The sequence below is a fragment of the Bombyx mori genome, chromosome 11, assembly GCF_030269925.1.
Source record: "Bombyx mori chromosome 11, ASM3026992v2".
Lineage (NCBI taxonomy): Eukaryota > Metazoa > Arthropoda > Insecta > Lepidoptera > Bombycidae > Bombyx > Bombyx mori.
Genome location: NC_085117.1, coordinates 18,496,600 through 18,515,203, shown reverse-complemented (window position 1 = coordinate 18,515,203; position 18,604 = coordinate 18,496,600). Strand labels below are relative to the sequence as shown.

Below are 18,604 nucleotides of genomic sequence, written 5' to 3'. Positions count from 1 at the left end.
ATCGAACAAATAGAACGATGAAAATGCCATATTATAGCTTAAATCGTTAATGGTTCCGTCTAATTTATTGCCTTTTAAGCATCTAAGTCTTTACGGCAAATAAGCCAGCGACTGTGTTTCCTAGCCATGTTCACGTCAGCAATAGTAATGCTAACCATTAGAACATCTGAACCGTGTTAAAATCAAACGAATTGGGGTAGATATTGCGGAAAGATAATTACATAAGTTTCATTTGATTTAGAAAAATAAAACAACACCCTATTTAATGGGCTTAGTAATAGTTGTGTATCGTTATAGTTCTAAGAATTATGTTCGATACTTGAACAAAGTCCGTCCCAACCGAACTTCGATACTACGAACTAGTATGTACACAATTATTGTGTTTAAATGAATAAATATCATTTATCACCTTCTTTATTCTTTTCATATTTCTCTTGGGGCCCTATTGAAACTTGGTTGAGATCTTTTGAAGAAATAAACATCGTATTTGCCCTAACTTTCCTATTACTATTTTGCGTGTACATAAACAATACAATAATGTATTAATTTTATAACCACATTAATACTTTGTATTATGGATTAACAAGAATTTAATAAAATATGAAATCGATATATATGGGCCAAGGTTTGTCGCTTTGTCAGATGTTAACTGCAGTCGTTAATTAAGCTAGAAATCACCGCCTTTCCGTAGATTCTGATAATTTAATTACTTCATATTTTTTTAAGTAAAAGACTTCCTTATGTATTCTTCTATAAGAATTCTATTACTTTATAGTTTGAATTTAGATGAGTCACTAGCAATATGTCGAGGGTGAACTACCATCAACGACTAAGAACTAAAATTAATAACATCTATATCAACAATTATTATTAAAAAGCAAAACCAAAATCACGTATGCTTCGATATTATCACAATAGTTCCCCAGAAGGGAACCCTAAACATACGAAACTCGTCCTTAAAGACATTATCAAGAAACAGGGGACATGTCCATTGTGCAGTTCAACGCATGCGTGGACCAAAGTGGGGTGACAGATACAGTTCACCACGCGCTTCTAAAACGAAAATAACAAATTAATAATAATACACAAAAATTAAGTTTTATTTGGTTGTTTTAAGCATAAAATGGCTGAAAGAAATGGTAGCCAGCCGGCGGAGATGATTGGATTGCTGGAGCGAAAGGTGAGTCTTTATTAAAGGTCAAAAGGACGTGTGTTGTAGTAATTTTGTCGAATTTACGTAATATAGATTTGTGAGTGCATAATACAAACGCCTGTGTGTTTTTTTTTTTATTCCGATTTTACATCACGACTATTATCTGTTACTAAGTGTGTGCGATATTTATTTTATCTAAACCCACGATAAATCAACTAATTAACGCCTTCGGTGTACGATTTAAATGTATTAAAAAAAACTTAAGCAGTATTGTTTATGAAGACAAGTAGAAACTGGATGGTTTTAAATTAATTTCTTAAAATCGATTTTGTTCAATAAATAGTTCCGGGTCAATATTTTATTAGATAAAAAAAATAATCAAACATGACAAAATCCTTTTTGAGGTGTTTATTTGCGATTATATTTAGCGCCTTTTGCAGCGGACAGTGGATATTTCCATTTAAATCTTGAAGTGCCATTAGATCTTAATTGAGGAGAACTATTTATCATATGTTAGACCCAAAACGACTTTGATTTACACCGAAAGTTCATATTAAATAATCAGGTACAGACTACAAATAGATGAGTTTCCAAAGATTTATAATCTATTTCATAATATAGTATTATTATTCTTCGGATTTTGCGAGTCGAGGACATAATTAAAGGTACCTATTTTTACGGTTTAATCTCGCATTATTACTATCATTTTATTTGCTGCATTTCGAATATTTCACAGTCGTCCGTGACTACGAAAGCTGTATCGACATAACGTGGAAATAACTATACATCATAAATACCTTCGCTACGATGACCGGTTACTATTTAACGAAATGATTCGGATTATATCTAATGAATTTGAAATAACTGATACATGGAGCATTCGTTAAGAATATTACTCACTAATTTAAGATGATTACGATGACTACAAATCAGATGGTTGCATTAAATTATAATGAAGTGACGTAAACAAATCGAATAATAATAAAATACAATTATGAAAGTAATTGTATCGACGTTCAAACCTAAAATCAATTCTAGACTGAATTACGTGTTAATTCTATAAAAAAAAATGCTTTTCGTTAGAGGAATGCGCACTATTTAGATGTACAGATATGTTTTATAATTGTATTGAAATAAGCTATTGCTTGTTTGTATAAAGAAAATATAGGTGTCGGCACACGTCAGGGATGGCTGAGCGGTAGGTTCCGTCATCACTCGTATTCGATTGAACTCAGTTTAGTCAATAAAACTTTTCAATAATAATTATTGAAACTCAACACACACAACTTTCACAATGACAGGATAAACCGACAGTTTCGTTGCACATACCGACTGACTGACTGACTGACTGTCAGAGACTCACTGCTGAAACGGACGGAATCACTGTCTGACACGAATGCCACGACTCTGTCCACGTACCGCCATTTTATACTGTGGCGTTACGGAGTCTACCCTTCATTTTGTGATATTTATCAAAACAACATTTCATCATTTAAAATAATAATCAAAACCACCGTCTTAATATTACTAAAAGTCGTTATACACGACAACTAAAAGTCGTTATCCACGACACGGCCATTCTGACACGTCACACGTCCCTGTGTGACGCTCCTGCAAGGAAAACAACCTTCTGCAATATCTAACAGGTTTCGTCTCGGCCAGTCCTGATTCATTCACGATTGAGGATTGGGATTCGTTTCATTACAAACCATAACGTTAGCTTTCAACAAGAATTTTAACAGACTATGTTAACCTGTGTGAGTAGATAACTTAATTACCCAACTATTAGTGATAACACTATACAACTGAAAAATTTCATTAATGCTCAATAAGCATTAGAAACCCGAGTTATTACAAAACAACTCAATCTGAGCAGTATTTCATCAGTATTATGTATCAACCACAAACTATCGTTACAATTACTTCCATCTAGTGAGAGTAACTCATGCCATGCCACCTATATCGAGTGACGATAACCCAATTCAAGTGCCATCTCCATCGAGTAGCTCTTGACTATTTATTGCCTCCATCCGGCAAATAAGTGGGACCTCCATCCGGTACCCAACTTCAACACAAAACCCTAAGGCCTCCATCCGGCACGCAAGTGAAACTTCCATCCAGTACCCACTTCAACCATAAAACACATCGCAATGCCTCCATCCGGCAATAAAACGAACACATCACCTAAATCGAGCGAGGTGTTCAATTACCAGTCATAAATAACACTGAATACTGTTCTTTACTAATCACACAAAATAGGACAACAAAATCCTTACTTTAATCAGTCAGTTGTATCGTGGTCATTTGATCCTACATCTGCTACATCACTAGTGTCAACAAAATCGTATAGAACGCTCCTGGCCTGGCTGCCGGCGCAGCTAGTGATATTGCCACCCACATTATCATTAAAACAAATGATAAAACCAATACACATCACTTCACAATATAGAGTCAAGGTCATTAGCAGACCAACACAACAATAGTCTATTGAGACCCAGGTCTCCGCTGTACCAATCGATGGAGATACTCTCACCTCACTGATCAGTCTCGTCAGTAGCACTACTTAGAGGCAACCTTATGTAATCATAGGTTCTATTACCAGTTAAAGCCATCTATCTTCATTTCAACAAAATTCAACATCGAATTTTACTAAATTTCCAATGTTCTGGTCTCGTCAAAGTTAATCTCTTACTTTCAGTATCATTTTAAGTAAAAACCTTTTGGGATATGGCACGCGAATTACAAAGAATTCGAAGGGGCTTCACACGTGGTAGAAGTGAAGCCTTCCAAAATTAAAATACAATTATCCTAAACGTCTTAAGTAAATGTAAAATTTTGTCATTAGTAAATAATTGTAAGGTAGCGCCCTCTGTGAATTGATATTTTAATTTCATGTATAATCCTAAATTAAAATTCACTACAAGAGCTTTCATACACACGTTAGTATTAAAAAATCTCACAGATGGCGCTGTATTAAATAGTATGTTGTATATTTCTGTCTCATTCTTTGCTGGCTTCATCCTACACATTTTTGTATTTGTGTCTCTTACCTGTCGTTTTTTTTTTTTTCGTTGCGTCCGGTTTGAAATCACAACGATTCTAAAGAAGTTTTCACTTCAAAAGATGTACGGCTTCTAGCACTTCTTGTCAAGAACAATTCCATGAGCTCATCGCGAGCTTGGTCATCAATAACGCAAGTCTGGGCTTCGAATAAGGACACTAGATTTAAGAGTTCTATTTCGCTGAATGCTCAATCTCACTGAACCGATTAAAACAACTATCAGATAATACATTACATACAATAGGTAAGCAATAAACCATCGCATAGGATTTGTTCCGTACAGTTTTGAGTCAAAACAACAGAAACCTTTTATGAGAACCATCGTATAAAATTTCTGAATTATGAAGCTACTACTAATAGATTTCTTGACAAGAGAGCATTCGGCACCAGAATCCAAATAAAAATAATACGACTCACCAGATTGTTCTTATTTGCCAAAATTGCCCGATATTACGCAGCTACCGGCACGTCGCTCCGCTCGCCCGGTGAATAGTTGACCCATCGAGCGCCGACAGACTGTGCTTGCGTCCCATATCTCGTATTGGCTGCAGCAATCACGTGTTGATTGCGACATGGTCTTCCTGATTGTACATGTCCTCGTGTGATGGTTAACCTACAATCAAAAACATCCACGAGAACACTTGTTCCGCTCGATCACTCCTGACTACACTTTACGACTTATCGGAAAATTTAAAGTCATCAAAGCTTTAAACTGTTTTAATACCATTTTAACCAAATCAAACAATAGGGTATACAAAGTTCACTATTCAGCAGCCAGAGCACGTACCACAGTCGTTCATCAAACTTCAAATTTACTCTGTACAAATCAGGCATAGCTTACAGGAACTCAGATCAAAGAAAACTTCCGAGTAAAAATATCTAACGCCACGGCTCTCCAGCCGACCAGCAATCGCAATTGCCCTCATGATGCGCATCCACCGCGTGGATCGCCCGTGTGCATCACCCGCTGACTACACACGATGGTCTTTACAGACCCCGACCTCCGCCAGAGCCAAACGCGCACCGCGCACCCACGGACTACTTGAGTTGCCTCAAGAGACACCGATTTCTACCGGGCTACGACTACGTAATAGCTACTGGTACGGTCGAACACAATACGGCCGATAGACTATCCTTACTCGAGTTTTCACCACAATTTAAGCTTGCTCTTCATCATCATCATTTACATCAACCTCGACTGGTATGTGTCATGCTGGTATTTTTCTTAGCCTATCATGTGGGTATTTGTAAGTACGTTTTGAATTTAAAGCTTTGAATGTGTAACGGTCACCATCCAATACTTCAACTACTTTAAACGACCCTTTAAACTTCGTATCTAATTTCGTTTGATTACGCTCTTCGTTTTAATGTATGGACGAGCTCACAGCCCACCTTGTGTTAAGTGGTTACTGGAACCCATAGACATCCACAGCGTAAATGCACCACACACCTTGAGATAGAAGTTCTAAGGTCTCAGTATAGTTACAACCGCTGTCCCACCCTTCAAACCGAAATACACCACTACTTCGCGGCAGAAATAGGCAGGGTGATGGTACCCGTGCGGTCGATGGCACTATACGGAGCACCCGTCTGGTGCCACGTCCTTACCCACGAGAACGTCGCCGTGCTGTGACGCCGGCAGCGCGCGATCGCAGTCAGAGTTATTCAAGGATACCTCACAGTCTCCTACGAGGCGGCGCGCCCTAGCGCAAGTGCAGCCGGAGCGCGGGGGCTCCAATCTCGGCAGTCCGTGCTGGAGGCGTGGTCTCGTCGTTTGGCGGACCCGTCGGCCGGCCTCCGTACCGTCGAGGCGATCTGCCCGGTTCTCGCGGACTGGGTGGGCCGCGACCGCGGAAGTCTCACCTCCGGCTACCTGTATAGACTCACAAGACATTTTACCACCATGCAAACTTCTTACCGCAACAAATCTTACCAGCCACCACGCAAACTACAATTTTACGGGTTCCACCTCTCCTACACGATGTTACTCCCACACTGAGGAAGCCAACCGCGAACACTTGTCAAGCACGCACAAGCACGCACTTCACCGGAAAAACCTGCATCCGCCAGCGGAACCCGAACACCGCCGCATCGCCAGACACGAACGCACCCGACGTCTTATCTTACTGGTCACGACGACTTCAGATGTGTCAATTTTTCTTCCCCACGGAAACTTGCTTGCTTTCTTGTTTGCTTGCTTGCTGGAGCCCGAAGTCATCGAACGTGTAGTGTTATTGGTATTGAATCTAGTAGATTCTAAAATTTCAGCGACAATTCACAGTCTCATGTCCTGGTTTACTGCACTAGTGCCATGTAACTCTAGCAGAAGTCAGCCGCTTAAAATAATTCTAGTCGGAACTACCCACTCGTCATGACAGATCCATTATTACGATCGAAGTTTCACTTGAGATTTGCACTTGCCTTAGTTTCTTGCAATAGCTTGTTACGTGTTGTATTTCCGCTAGGAAATGCCATGTGATGAAGTCGACAGTCAAACTGGGCAACATGAGCCAGAACGTAAGATGTGACGATTTCTTTGTGGCTCAGATCTTCCATCGAGGTAACCGAGACGTTATTACACGACTTACGTATGCTGCATTCACGCTCTTGTGGCGTACCACTACTAGTATTCTGATCTGCATCATGTTTTTTTGCTGTACTTCGAACATGTTCAAACACGTCACGCCAGTGAGAGTAGAGTCCTGATCCCACTTCTGATGTCGGCACACGTCAGGGATGGCTGAGCGGTAGGTTCCGTCATCACTCGTATTCGATTGAACTCAGTTTAGTCAATAAAACTTTTCAATAATAATTATTGAAACTCAACACACACAACTTTCACAATGACAGGATAAACCGACAGTTTCGTTGCACATACCGACTGACTGACTGACTGACTGTCAGAGACTCACTGCTGAGACGGACGGAATCACTGTCTGACACGAATGCCACGACTCTGTCCACGTACCGCCATTTTATACTGTGGCGTTACGGAGTCTACCCTTCATTTTGTGATATTTATCAAAACAACATTTCATCATTTAAAATAATAATCAAAACCACCGTCTTAATATTACTAAAAGTCGTTATCCACGACAACTAAAAGTCGTTATCCACGACATAGGTATATTTTATTATCTACATTGCTTATGAACGACAAATCAGAGCGTGAGTTCAAAGTTTATTGGACGATGATTTGAGCAAATATTTATTGTTATAGCATTGTATAGAAATAGCAAATTCATTTTTGATAATAAGACCGCTGCAATACAAAAAATATTCTAGAACATTTTTTTGTTGTTCTAACTCAAACGAATAAAAGATAAGACATAGACGTACCTACTTATGATTTTAATAAAAGAACCATGCCTTTCGCAAATTTAGAAAAAAATATAATAAATAATAAATAAATAAATATTTACTAACAGTCACGCCACGTACACTGGTCCCGTGCTAAGTTCGTAAAGAACTTCTGTTACAGGTACCAGATAACGGAAATAAATATAAGATTTTTATTATACACATACACATATTTAATATACATCCATAATCCTGCAAAAGACATTTATATTTATCATACAAATATCTTCCCTTGGCGGGATTCGAACCCACGACCCCCTTGTGTAGTGACCATGTCACTTACCACTACACCAGACGGCCGTTTATAATGTATGGCATTTAGGATCATTCAACTTTGCTCTGAGTATATGTGAAGTTTTAAGTAACAGCATGTGAACATTACGTCATCACGGAGATTATTTGTGCCGTGTGCTTTATTATTGTTCGTTCTTAATGGCCATTTTAGTTCACGAGTAGGAAATCGGCATCTTATTGGTCGGGTTTAGGAGTAAAACCAATATTAAACGAGAAAACGGCTTAAATCGGGTGCGCCTTTGACAATGTTGACAGCTTGACACTGATAAATACATTGCTATACTATAATATACCTAATATAATAGCCGTCGTCAATACATACATGAACACAGTTCACATTACGTGAAGAGAGACGAGAATTAGAATTGTATCCAGCAACGAAGATTGGTAGCGTTGGTTACAGCCCACTGAGTTTCTCGCCGGGTCTTCTCAGTGGGTCGCGTTTCCGATCCGGTGGTAGATTCTGCGAAGCACGGCTCTTGCTAGGGTTCGTTTTGCAACATCGTCAGGTTTGAGCCCCGTGAGCTCACCTACTAGCCCGGTGACGCTGACATAGTCTCTCTAGACCATCAGCTTAGATAATAATAAAAAATTAAAATAAAATAAAGCTGATTAGTGTCGAGATAAAACACAAAATTTAATCAAAAACAGCTGCATTTTTTAAACTGTTTTTTCTTTAAAAGTTTTCACGAGCATTATACACTATAAGGTTGAGCCCGCTCATTTGGCTCTCAATTTTATTTACGTTCGTTGCGCGTTCACAAATAATTAAAAAATTAATTGTAATCATGCTTTCCGTTTATATCACTAGAGCACTCGAGCATTGAACACATCTGTTGTACGCTGTAAGTACAATAGCAACATACCAACAATACTTGGCCCGCTGGTATCTTCGAACCCGTTTCCAAAGAATGCTCACACAACCCAAACGACAAATTTAGCCCAGAGTCTTTAAAAATACATTTAACAATCGCCTTTAACGAGCTCCACAAGTCACATCCGCTATTACAATAGGAGGAATAGCGCGTGGGACATGTGCTGTAGTTTTAATTCAATCATGAATACGGCAGTTACAGAGTCAGAGAACACTGTCAGTATAAATATTTGTTTTTTTTTTGGGAACAAATGACGCACGGTCATCTGTCTCCAATTTAGGATATCTATATAGATAATAAACACCCAGACAAAGAGAAAACAGTCCTGTTCATCACACGAATGCTTGACCGATGTGGGAACCGAACCCGCGACCCTTGGCACAACAGTCAGAGCCGCTTACTAAAGCTTAATAATATACTTGCTAATATGTTGAGTGTAAAAACCCGAAAAAGTGAGTAAATAATGTTAATTATTCGTTCATCAACGACCGTGATACCAGTAAAGGACATTACAAGTGGGTTTTATTAGTGAATTTTCCTCTATTTTCCTAAGCGCGGATTTACGGTGACTTCTTGTGAATCTATGTATTTATTTACTCGTTCTTGTATTATACATATATTAGTTTAATTCTTTGGGGATACCATGGCAGCCATAGTATAATTACAGCATTGTATCATAACTACTGACAGAAACATCTACGTAGGTGATGAAACTTGTGTAATTTTTACATTACTAGACAAAATTATTTCATCATCATCATCATTATCCTGCCCTTCTCCCAGTCACCTGGGGTCGGCGCAACATGTTTTCTCCTTCTATACTCTTCTATCATATACCATTTCTTCGCTCACTCCCCTCCTACCCATATCGTCTTTCACACAATCCATCCATTTCTTCTTAGGTCTACCTCTTCCTCTAAATCCTTCCACATTCATAGTTAACACTCTCTTAACAACCTCATTTTCATTCCATTTCATTTTCAAAATTATTTCATTATTATTAAATATTTATGATGACCGATATAATTATAGAATGTTAAAATAAGTGGAGCCAATTCTAAGGTATATGTATCATGTATGTATCATGCGTTAAGTAATGAATAAATCAATAGAAATAGAATGGTGCAAAAAATAAAAGGGACATACATAACAAATAATCTTCAACCATTCTTTAAAGTATTCCTGATGTCGTCGTGGCCTAAAGCCGGTGTACACGTTTCAAGTGATGCGACTGTACCAGTTTCAATCCCGCAGGTCGTTACTATTTGTTTATTTTCTAAAAAAACATGTACGTAATTTGCACTTGTTAAGGTACGTCTCTTCTACTTCTTAATCGCATACTTTATTGCTGAAGGTCGTGTCCCTGAAAGGCCTTCGTGGCTCTTTGTACTATCAGCTTCCATTTCGTTCGGTTTTCGGCTTCACTCAGGGCGGTCGTAACTGAGAGTCCGGTGAGCGCGGTTACCTGATCTGACCAACGGCTTGGCGGCCGACCGGGGTGTCTTTTCCCTTCTACCTTACCCCCCACAGCCAATTATTCAAGGTTGTCTGGTAGCCGCCGCGCAATGTGACCAAAGTAACCAAGAACCTTCTGGTTGTAAATCGTAGACAGGCTCATTTTTTTTTACTAGAGCCCATAGACACATACGACGTAAATGCGCCACCCACCTTGCTATAAGTTCTAAGGTCTCAAGTATAGTTACATTTGCTGCCCTACCCTTCAAACCGAAACGCATAACTGCTTCACGGCAGAAATAGGCAGGGTGGTGATACCTACCCGCGCGAACTCACAAGAGGTCCTACCACCAGTAATTACGCAAATTATAATTTTGCGGGTTTGTTTTTTATTACACGATGTTATTCCTTCACCATGGAAGTCAATCGTGAACATTTGTTGAGTACGTATTTCATTAGAAAAAATGGTACCTGCCTGGTATTCGAACACCGGTGCATCGTTCAATACGAATGCACCGGACGTCTTATCCCTTAGGCCACGACGACTTTCTACGCGAAGTTGCTCGAGGACAGATTGGCTTATTCTCTTGGCGGTACACGGTATGTAGAGCATTCTTGGCTTTCGAGAAAGGCTTCACGACAGCGGAATAGTATCGCGTAATAAAAATTTTGAAGTAAAACCATCTTGGCTATTTCTGCCGCGAAACAGTCATATTCCGCTTTGACTTATGGAACGGCCGTTATAATATATAATACAACTGACACTTCGGCCTGATGTTTCAACTCGAAGGTCAAGAATCAACTATTCCTCTACGACCGGTAATTGAAACAATTGCGGCCTGGGGGTCAGGAGTCATTTATATGAAATTATATTATTGTTGAGCTATGCTCAAAAAAGCAATGTCTTTTTTTTTATGATTGAAGGATTTCTGGTGGCCCAGAGGCCTTTCCAGTTTCACCAGGACAGGTGGGCGAGCAAAGGCTCAGCCAGGAGCAACTGTAGAACGTTCATCATAGTATTTCCTTCGACTTTAGAGAGTCGTAGACATAATTAAAACTTCTTTTACGATTTAATCTCGAGTTTTTTGTTGTCAACGGTGAACTGTCCCTCGTGAAGTCGTGACTAAGAAAACTTTTTTTTTTTTATTATTATTAAAAGATCACTGGTGGCCCGGAGGCCTTTCCAGTTTCACCAGGACATGTGGGCGAGCAAAGGCTCAGACAGGAGGGGCGGGATTTGCTAACAACTGCCCGAGCGTCTCTGAAGGAGACCTTACAACTCAAGAGCAATTGCTTCGCGAATAAATCTACTACCGGATCGGAATCGCGACCCACTGAGAATGTCCGGCGAAACTAAGAAAACTGTATAGTATTCGAAAAGTTGATACCTATGATATAAAGACAATAAAAAACGCGAGATTAAATCGTAAAAATGGCTTTAAGTGTCATCATGATGATTGTTTTAGATAATAATAGTAGGCAAACATATACATAAGTATACTTAGTCTGGCCATAAATACTGTTACAATAAAATAAAAGAAATATATATATTGCAAATAACATTTATTACTTTTACAGTAGGTATGTTAGTTTAATACATAAATATAAAACAATTTAAAGTATAAAAAGCTTATTCGAAGTGGTCTCCATTGGCTGCAATACAGTCCTTTAAATGTTGAGGCCAGTTATCAATAGAAGCTCTTTCGATGGGAAAAATTTTCACTGCCAATCGTACGAATTGTTTTAAACAATCCAAATTATAATGGCGTTTAGAGCAAGCCGTACTCTCTAAAGCTGACCATAAATCATAATCCAGCCGATTAAGATCGGGACTAGACGACGGCCAGTCTTCAGCTTTGATGAAGTTCGAAACGTTCGTTTCCAACCAAGACTGCGTAGACCGAGCTATATGACCTGGCGCCGACTCTTGCTGGAAGGATCATTCTTGATTATTGAACATGGTGTTGTTAAGGGGCTTCACTACCTTCTCAAGAATGGTATCTTGATACACTTGTGCCGATGTTTTGATACCTTTTTCACAAAAGTATGGCTCAACCACTCCTTCATAGCTAATACCCCACCAAACCATCACTGAAGTCGGACAGTGCCCACGTTGCACTCTGTCGACTAGAGAAGCTTCCTTAGAGTTTTGAGCATAAATACGGTCATTTTGTTTGTTAAAATGTTGCTCAATTGTAAAAAAAATCTCATCCGTAAACAAAATTTTTCTATGACCTTCCTTTGCGTACCGCTTCAGTAGTTGTTTCGATTTTACCACCCTATTCTCTTTTAAATTATCAGTTAAGAAATGACCAGTACGTCTCTTACAGGCTGCAAGTCCTAAGTCATCGTTTAAAATACGCGACATGGTTCTAGGTGCTATCTTCATCTCCCGAGATAAATAAAATCTTTTGCTTTCGGACAGGATTTCTTCGAATTCTTTCCCTTACTGCTTTGACCACCTTTTTCGTACGAACACTACGTGGACGCCCAGATCTTTTTCTGTCACAAACAGAGGAGGTCTCATTGCACCTATTAATAGCCCGGTACACAAACATTTTACTAATACCAAGCGTATGGAGAGTTTTAAAAATTGCATTTGGCTCTATACCTACTTTGTGTAATGCAATCACAGCGATTCGGTTCTCTTTATCACCCCACTCCATTTTAATATCGCAAAATATTGTACAATGTATTGGCGCCAAAATGAGAAAACCCAATGAGCAATCATTTAAAAATGACAGATTCCAAATTCAAATGTAATATTTTGTTTATTTTTAATTGTAACAGTATTTATGGCCAGACTAAGTATAACATACCTACATTATGTATATAATGAAGAATCACAGAATTGCGACTTGAGGAAAACTCAGTTCGCTCACCTCTCGGTAAATTACCATAGCTATGTTGACATAATTGCACACTTCAAGAATTTGCATTTTCTAAAGCTGTATGTATTTTAACTAAAATGAAAAGGTTACTTGGTTAATTGTTTTTAAAATTGTGGCTGTTGGAAATATGAGCTAAAACTAAATAGGCGTCTTGTGACCATAGAGAGATTTGATTCGGGTTTGTGTGTGCGCGCCTGAACAACAAAATCCCACAAGATGTCAGAACCTACATATACATAGGTTTAAGAAAACTATTAAAGAACATATGTGCAATAAAGCTTACTATAAAGTCAATGATTATCTAGAAGATTGCACAAAGTGGGAATGAGTTGCTCGCTCCGGGCATTTCAATATTGTAATAATTGTTACGTTATAATACTCATTGTAAAAATGAATATTTAATAAAAATCTAATATTTTTTTTTTATCTAATATTAAAAAAAAAAGATATGGCCGCTGAGTTTCTTGCCAGTTCTTCTCAGGACGGAGGCTAGTTCTTGTGAATTGGCGGTAGTTCTTTTGACGTTCAACAAGTATGTACTTTCATTTATGTTGAATAAAAAAAATTTGCTTTGATTTTCGTGTCATAGACATCTACAACGTAAATGCCGCCGCTAACCTTTAGATATGAGTTCTAAGGTCTCAATATAGTTACAACGGCTGCCCCACCCTTCGAACCGAAACGCATTACTGCTTCACGGCAGGACTCGTAAGAGGTCCTACCACCAGTAAATAAATTCGGAATTACTAGTTAAATAAATAAATTTTACAACAACACAAATTAGGCATCTGTTTATTACAGCTTCTGCTATTCTATAGATCTAATATGTGAGTTAATCTAAAATTTCAATACGACTGTCTAGAATCTAGACAAATACATACATACAAGTTTGTCAAAGAGAAAATATTATATACTTAAGAGAAAGTTACGCGGAACAGGTTTCATCGTGGTACATTTATTTTGTGGTGTAACAGGAAATGTCTTGAGTTGTCCGAGAAAAGTTGTTATACGGGATGTTGAATATTGAGATTCGGTTTTTTTAATTCATCATCGATGTATGACAGTGAATGTTTTCATTCTGTGTGCTTAGTGCGAGTTTTTTATTGTTCTCGATAGCGTAAAAGTTAGCTCATATTTGTATGGAATGGGATCGTTTGCGTACGTTTGCCACATTCGAAATATTCAACCCCCCGACCCCCACGTGCTATCCGTACAACGCCGCGCGTCGTCCGAGCACAATAGATCTGGCACTGCTGAGGAACGTAACTCTGCGCTTACGCTCCATCGAGGCAATGTCAGAACTCGACTCAGACCACCGACCTGTCGTCATGCAGCTCGGTCGCCCAGTCAACCGCGAACCAGATACGAGGACCATGGTGGATTGGAAGAAGCTGGGCACGTGCTTAGCTGACACTGCTCCACTAACCCTCCCTTGCGGCCCGGATTCAACTCCATCCCCCGAGGATACCGTCGAATCCATAAACATCTTCACTGATCACGTCTCGACGGCGATCATAAGATCTTCTAAGCAAGTCGATGTGGAGGACTGCTTCCACCGCATCAGACTTTCCCCCGATCTTAGGGACCTCGTAAGAGTTAGAAACGCGGCAATCCGGGCCTACGATCGATATCCCACGGATTCAAACCGGACTCGGATGCGTCGCTTACAGAGGGAGGTCAAATCCCGCTTAAGCGACGCCCGAAACGAAAACTGGGATAGTTATTTAGAAGAGCTCGCGCCCACTCACCAAGCATACTGGCAACTAGCTAGGACCCTCAAGTCCGAAACTATAGCCACTATGCCGCCTCTCGTACGCCCCTCAGGCCAATCACCGGCTTACGATGACGATGACAAGGCAGAGTTGCTGGCCGATGCACTGCAAGAGCAGTGCACCACCAGCACTCAACACGCGGACCCCGAACACACCGAGTTCGTCGACAGGGAGGTCGAGCGCAGAGCTTCCCTGCCGCCCTCGGACGCGTTACCCCCCATTACCACTTCCGAGGTTAAGGAGGCGATCGATAGCCTACAACCACGGAAAGCTCCCGACTCCGACGGCATCCGCAACCGCGCGCTTAAATTGTTACCAGCCCAACTGATAACGATGTTGGCCACCATACTAAATGCTGCTATGACGAACTGCATCTTTCCCGCGGCGTGGAAAGAAGCGGACGTTATCGGCATACACAAGCCGGGCAAACCGAAGAACGAAACCGCGAGTTACCGCCCCATCAGTCTCCTCCCGGCGATAGGCAAACTATACGAACGGCTCCGTCGTAAACGCCTCTGGGACTTCGTATCCGCGAACAAAATTCTGATAGACGAGCAGTTTGGATTCCGCGCCAGACACTCGTGCGTCCATCAAGTGCACCGCCTCACGGAGCACATCTTACTAGGGCTGAACAGGCGGAAACCCATTCCGACAGGAGCCCTCTTCTTTGATATAGCGAAGGCGTTCGACAAAGTCTGGCACAACGGTTTGATATACAAACTGTATAACATGGGAGTGCCAGACAGACTCGTGCTCATCATACGAGACTACTTGTCGAACCGTTCGTTCCGATATCGAGTCGAGGGAACGCGTTCCCGGCCCCGTCACGTCACAGCCGGAGTCCCGCAAGGCTCCGCCCTCTCCCCGTTACTATTTAGTTTGTATATCAACGATATACCCCGGTCTCCGGAGACCCATCTGGCGCTCTTCGCCGATGACACCGCCATCTACTACTCGTGTAGGAAGAAGGCGTTGCTTCATCGACGACTTCAGACCGCAGCTACCACCATGGGACAGTGGTTCCGGAAGTGGCGCATCGACATCAACCCCACGAAAAGCACAGCGGTGCTCTTCAAAAGGGGTCGCCCTCCGAACACCACGCTGAGCATCCCCCTCCCGACTAGGCGCGTCAACACCTCCGCCCCCGCCGTTCGCCCAATCACGATGTTCGACCAGCCCATACCGTGGGCCCCGAAGGTCAAATATTTAGGCGTCACCCTCGACAGTAGGATGACATTCCGCCCCCACATCAAGACGGTACGCGATCGTGCCGCCTTCATCCTAGGACGTCTCTACCCGGTGATATGTAGGCGAAGTAAAATGTCCCTTAGAAATAAGGTGACACTCTACAAAACTTGCATACGCCCCGTCATGACCTATGCAAGTGTAGTGTTCGCTCACGCGGCCCGCATACACTTGAAATCATTCCAAGTCATTCAATCCCGTTTTTGCAGGATAGCCGTCGGAGCCCCGTGGTTCGTCAGGAATGTCGACCTCCATGACGACCTGGACTTAGAGTCCATCAGTAAGTATCTGCAGTCGGCGTCCATGCGCCACTTCGATAAAGCGGCACGACACGAGAACCCTCTCATCGTGGCCGCCGGTAACTACATTCCCGATCCTTTTTTTTTTTTTTTTTTTTTTTTTTCGGGTAGAGGGCCGAACCTCCTACGAGGTCCCCGCGCAAAAGGGGCGCGCGGGGTATGTGAGACTCAACGATCTGCATGGTGTTGTGAGCAGACCGCGGGTACATTCCCGATCCTGCGGACAGAATGGAAAGCAGTCGACGTCGCCCAAAACACGTCATCTCGGATCCTCCCGATCCACTAACGGTGCTTTTAGGTACTTCAAGCACCGGTCACCGTTCTCGTCGAACCCGTCGCTTGCGACGAAGGGCTCGACGAGTAAATTAACTCTCAGACACAGCCCACTGAGTTTCTCGCCGGATCTTCTCAGTGGGTCGCGTTTCCGATCCGGTGGTAGATTCTGCGAAGCACGGCTCTTGCTAGGGTTCGTGTTAGCAACATCGTCAGGTTTGAGCCCCGTGAGCTCACCTACTAAAGTTAGGGTTACGCTGACATAGCCGCTAGGGCTATCAGCTTAGGTAGGAAAAAAAAAAAAAAAAAAAAAAAAAAAAAATTGCGTACGTTTGCCGCTAGGGGCGCTGTTCCAACTGAATATAAAATTGGGCTAACTTTTACGTTATCGAGTACCCGATGACGAAGTAAAATGTCCCTTAGTAATAAGGTGACACTCTACAAAACTTGCATACGCCCCGTCATGACCTATGCAAGTGTAGTGTTCGCTCACGCGGCCCGCATACACTTAAAATCATTCCAAATTATTCAATCCCGTTTTTGCAGGATAGCCGTCGGAGCCCCGTGGTTCGTCAGGAACGTCGACCTCCATGACGACCTGGACTTAGAGTCCATCAGTAAGTATCTACAGTCGGCGTCGATGCGCCACTTCGATAAAGCGGCACGACACGAGAACCCTCTCATCGTGGTCGCCGGTAACTACATTCCCGATCCTGCGGACAGAATGGAAAGCAGTCGACGTCGCCCAAAACACGTCATCTCGGATCCTCCCGATCCACTAACGGTGCTTCAAGCACCGGTCACCGTCGAACCCGTCGCTTGCGACGAAGGGCTCGACGAGTAAATTAACTCTCAGACACAGCCCACTGAGTTTTTCTCAGTGGGAGTTCTCAGTGGGTCGCGTTTCCGATCCAGTGGTAGTTTCTGCGAAGCACGGCTCTTGCTAGGGTTCGTGTTAGCATCGTCGTCAGGTTTGAGCCCCGTGAGCTCACTTACTAGTTAAGGTTACGCTGGAATAGCCTCTCTAGGCTACCAGCTTAGGTAAGAAAAAAATATGCGTACGTTTGCCACTAGGGGCGCTGTTCCAACTGCATACAAAATTGGGCTAACTTTTACGCTATCGAGAACGTTAAAAAACTCACACTAAGCACACAAATTTTTAAATCAATCTCTCATGTACTATTTCAAGACTTATAAGTGTCAGACATTAGATCTCATTCCGTATTCCGTAGAACAGCTGTTCTTGTCCTGGTGGGATTGTAAAAGGCAGGGTCATCTGCAACCCGTCCTTACTAATTCTTCTTCTATATCGTTCCCCCACTGCTGAGGATCGCGACCACATGTGACGTTCTTCCACTGTGTTCGATCATGGGTGGCACGGACCGCATGGTACAGACTACCACCAAGTGCTTCTCTTAGTAGATCTGACCATCTGACTGGTGTTCTGCCCACGGCGTGCTGGCCCTCTATGCGACCCGCAATTAAGTATGAGCTTCTCTAATTCATGTCTGGGAGACCGCATGATGTGTCCGAAGAAGCTCATAACACGTTCCCGGCAGATGGAAGAGAGCCTTTTTCGGATGTTTAACTCTCTATTATTAAACGGGCATTTTTTTAAGTTTAATGTTTAGTGTTGGGTCTCCAAACTCATATCTCGATGAGCAGCGTCTTTTTACTTTTATTGATGGGTGGAGGAGCTCACGTCCCACCTGGTGTTAAGTGGTTAGCGGAGACCATAGATATCTACAGAATTTCCATTACATAAAAACAAAACATACGATTATACCTAGCTAATAAAACCGTGTTACAAACATCAAAGTTCGACCTAAAAGTCTCAGCTTTTCTCTTGTTAATTCTTTTCAGTATTACAGAACTACTCCTTTTTTTTTAACGCTGTGTAATCCATTTACGCTCATTGGAACGTTT

General features: G+C 41.6%; 1 protein-coding gene across 3 annotated transcripts in view; it reads left to right on the top strand.

Annotated features, from left to right (window-relative positions):
* Window positions 1-952: 952 nt before the first annotated feature.
* The window catches only part of LOC101738505 (facilitated trehalose transporter Tret1), a 64,427-nt gene continuing 46,775 nt past the window's right edge, over window positions 953-18,604 (top strand). Inside the window, exon 1 of one of the 3 annotated variants that reach the window (XM_038013755.2) lies at window positions 953-1,180. In XM_038013755.2, coding sequence (XP_037869683.1) covers window positions 1,124-1,180 — 57 coding nt within the window. In that variant the 5' untranslated portion in view covers window positions 953-1,123. The remainder of the gene's footprint in view (window positions 1,181-18,604) is intronic. The other 2 variants (XR_009974366.1, XM_038013752.2) reach the window with 2 other exon arrangements.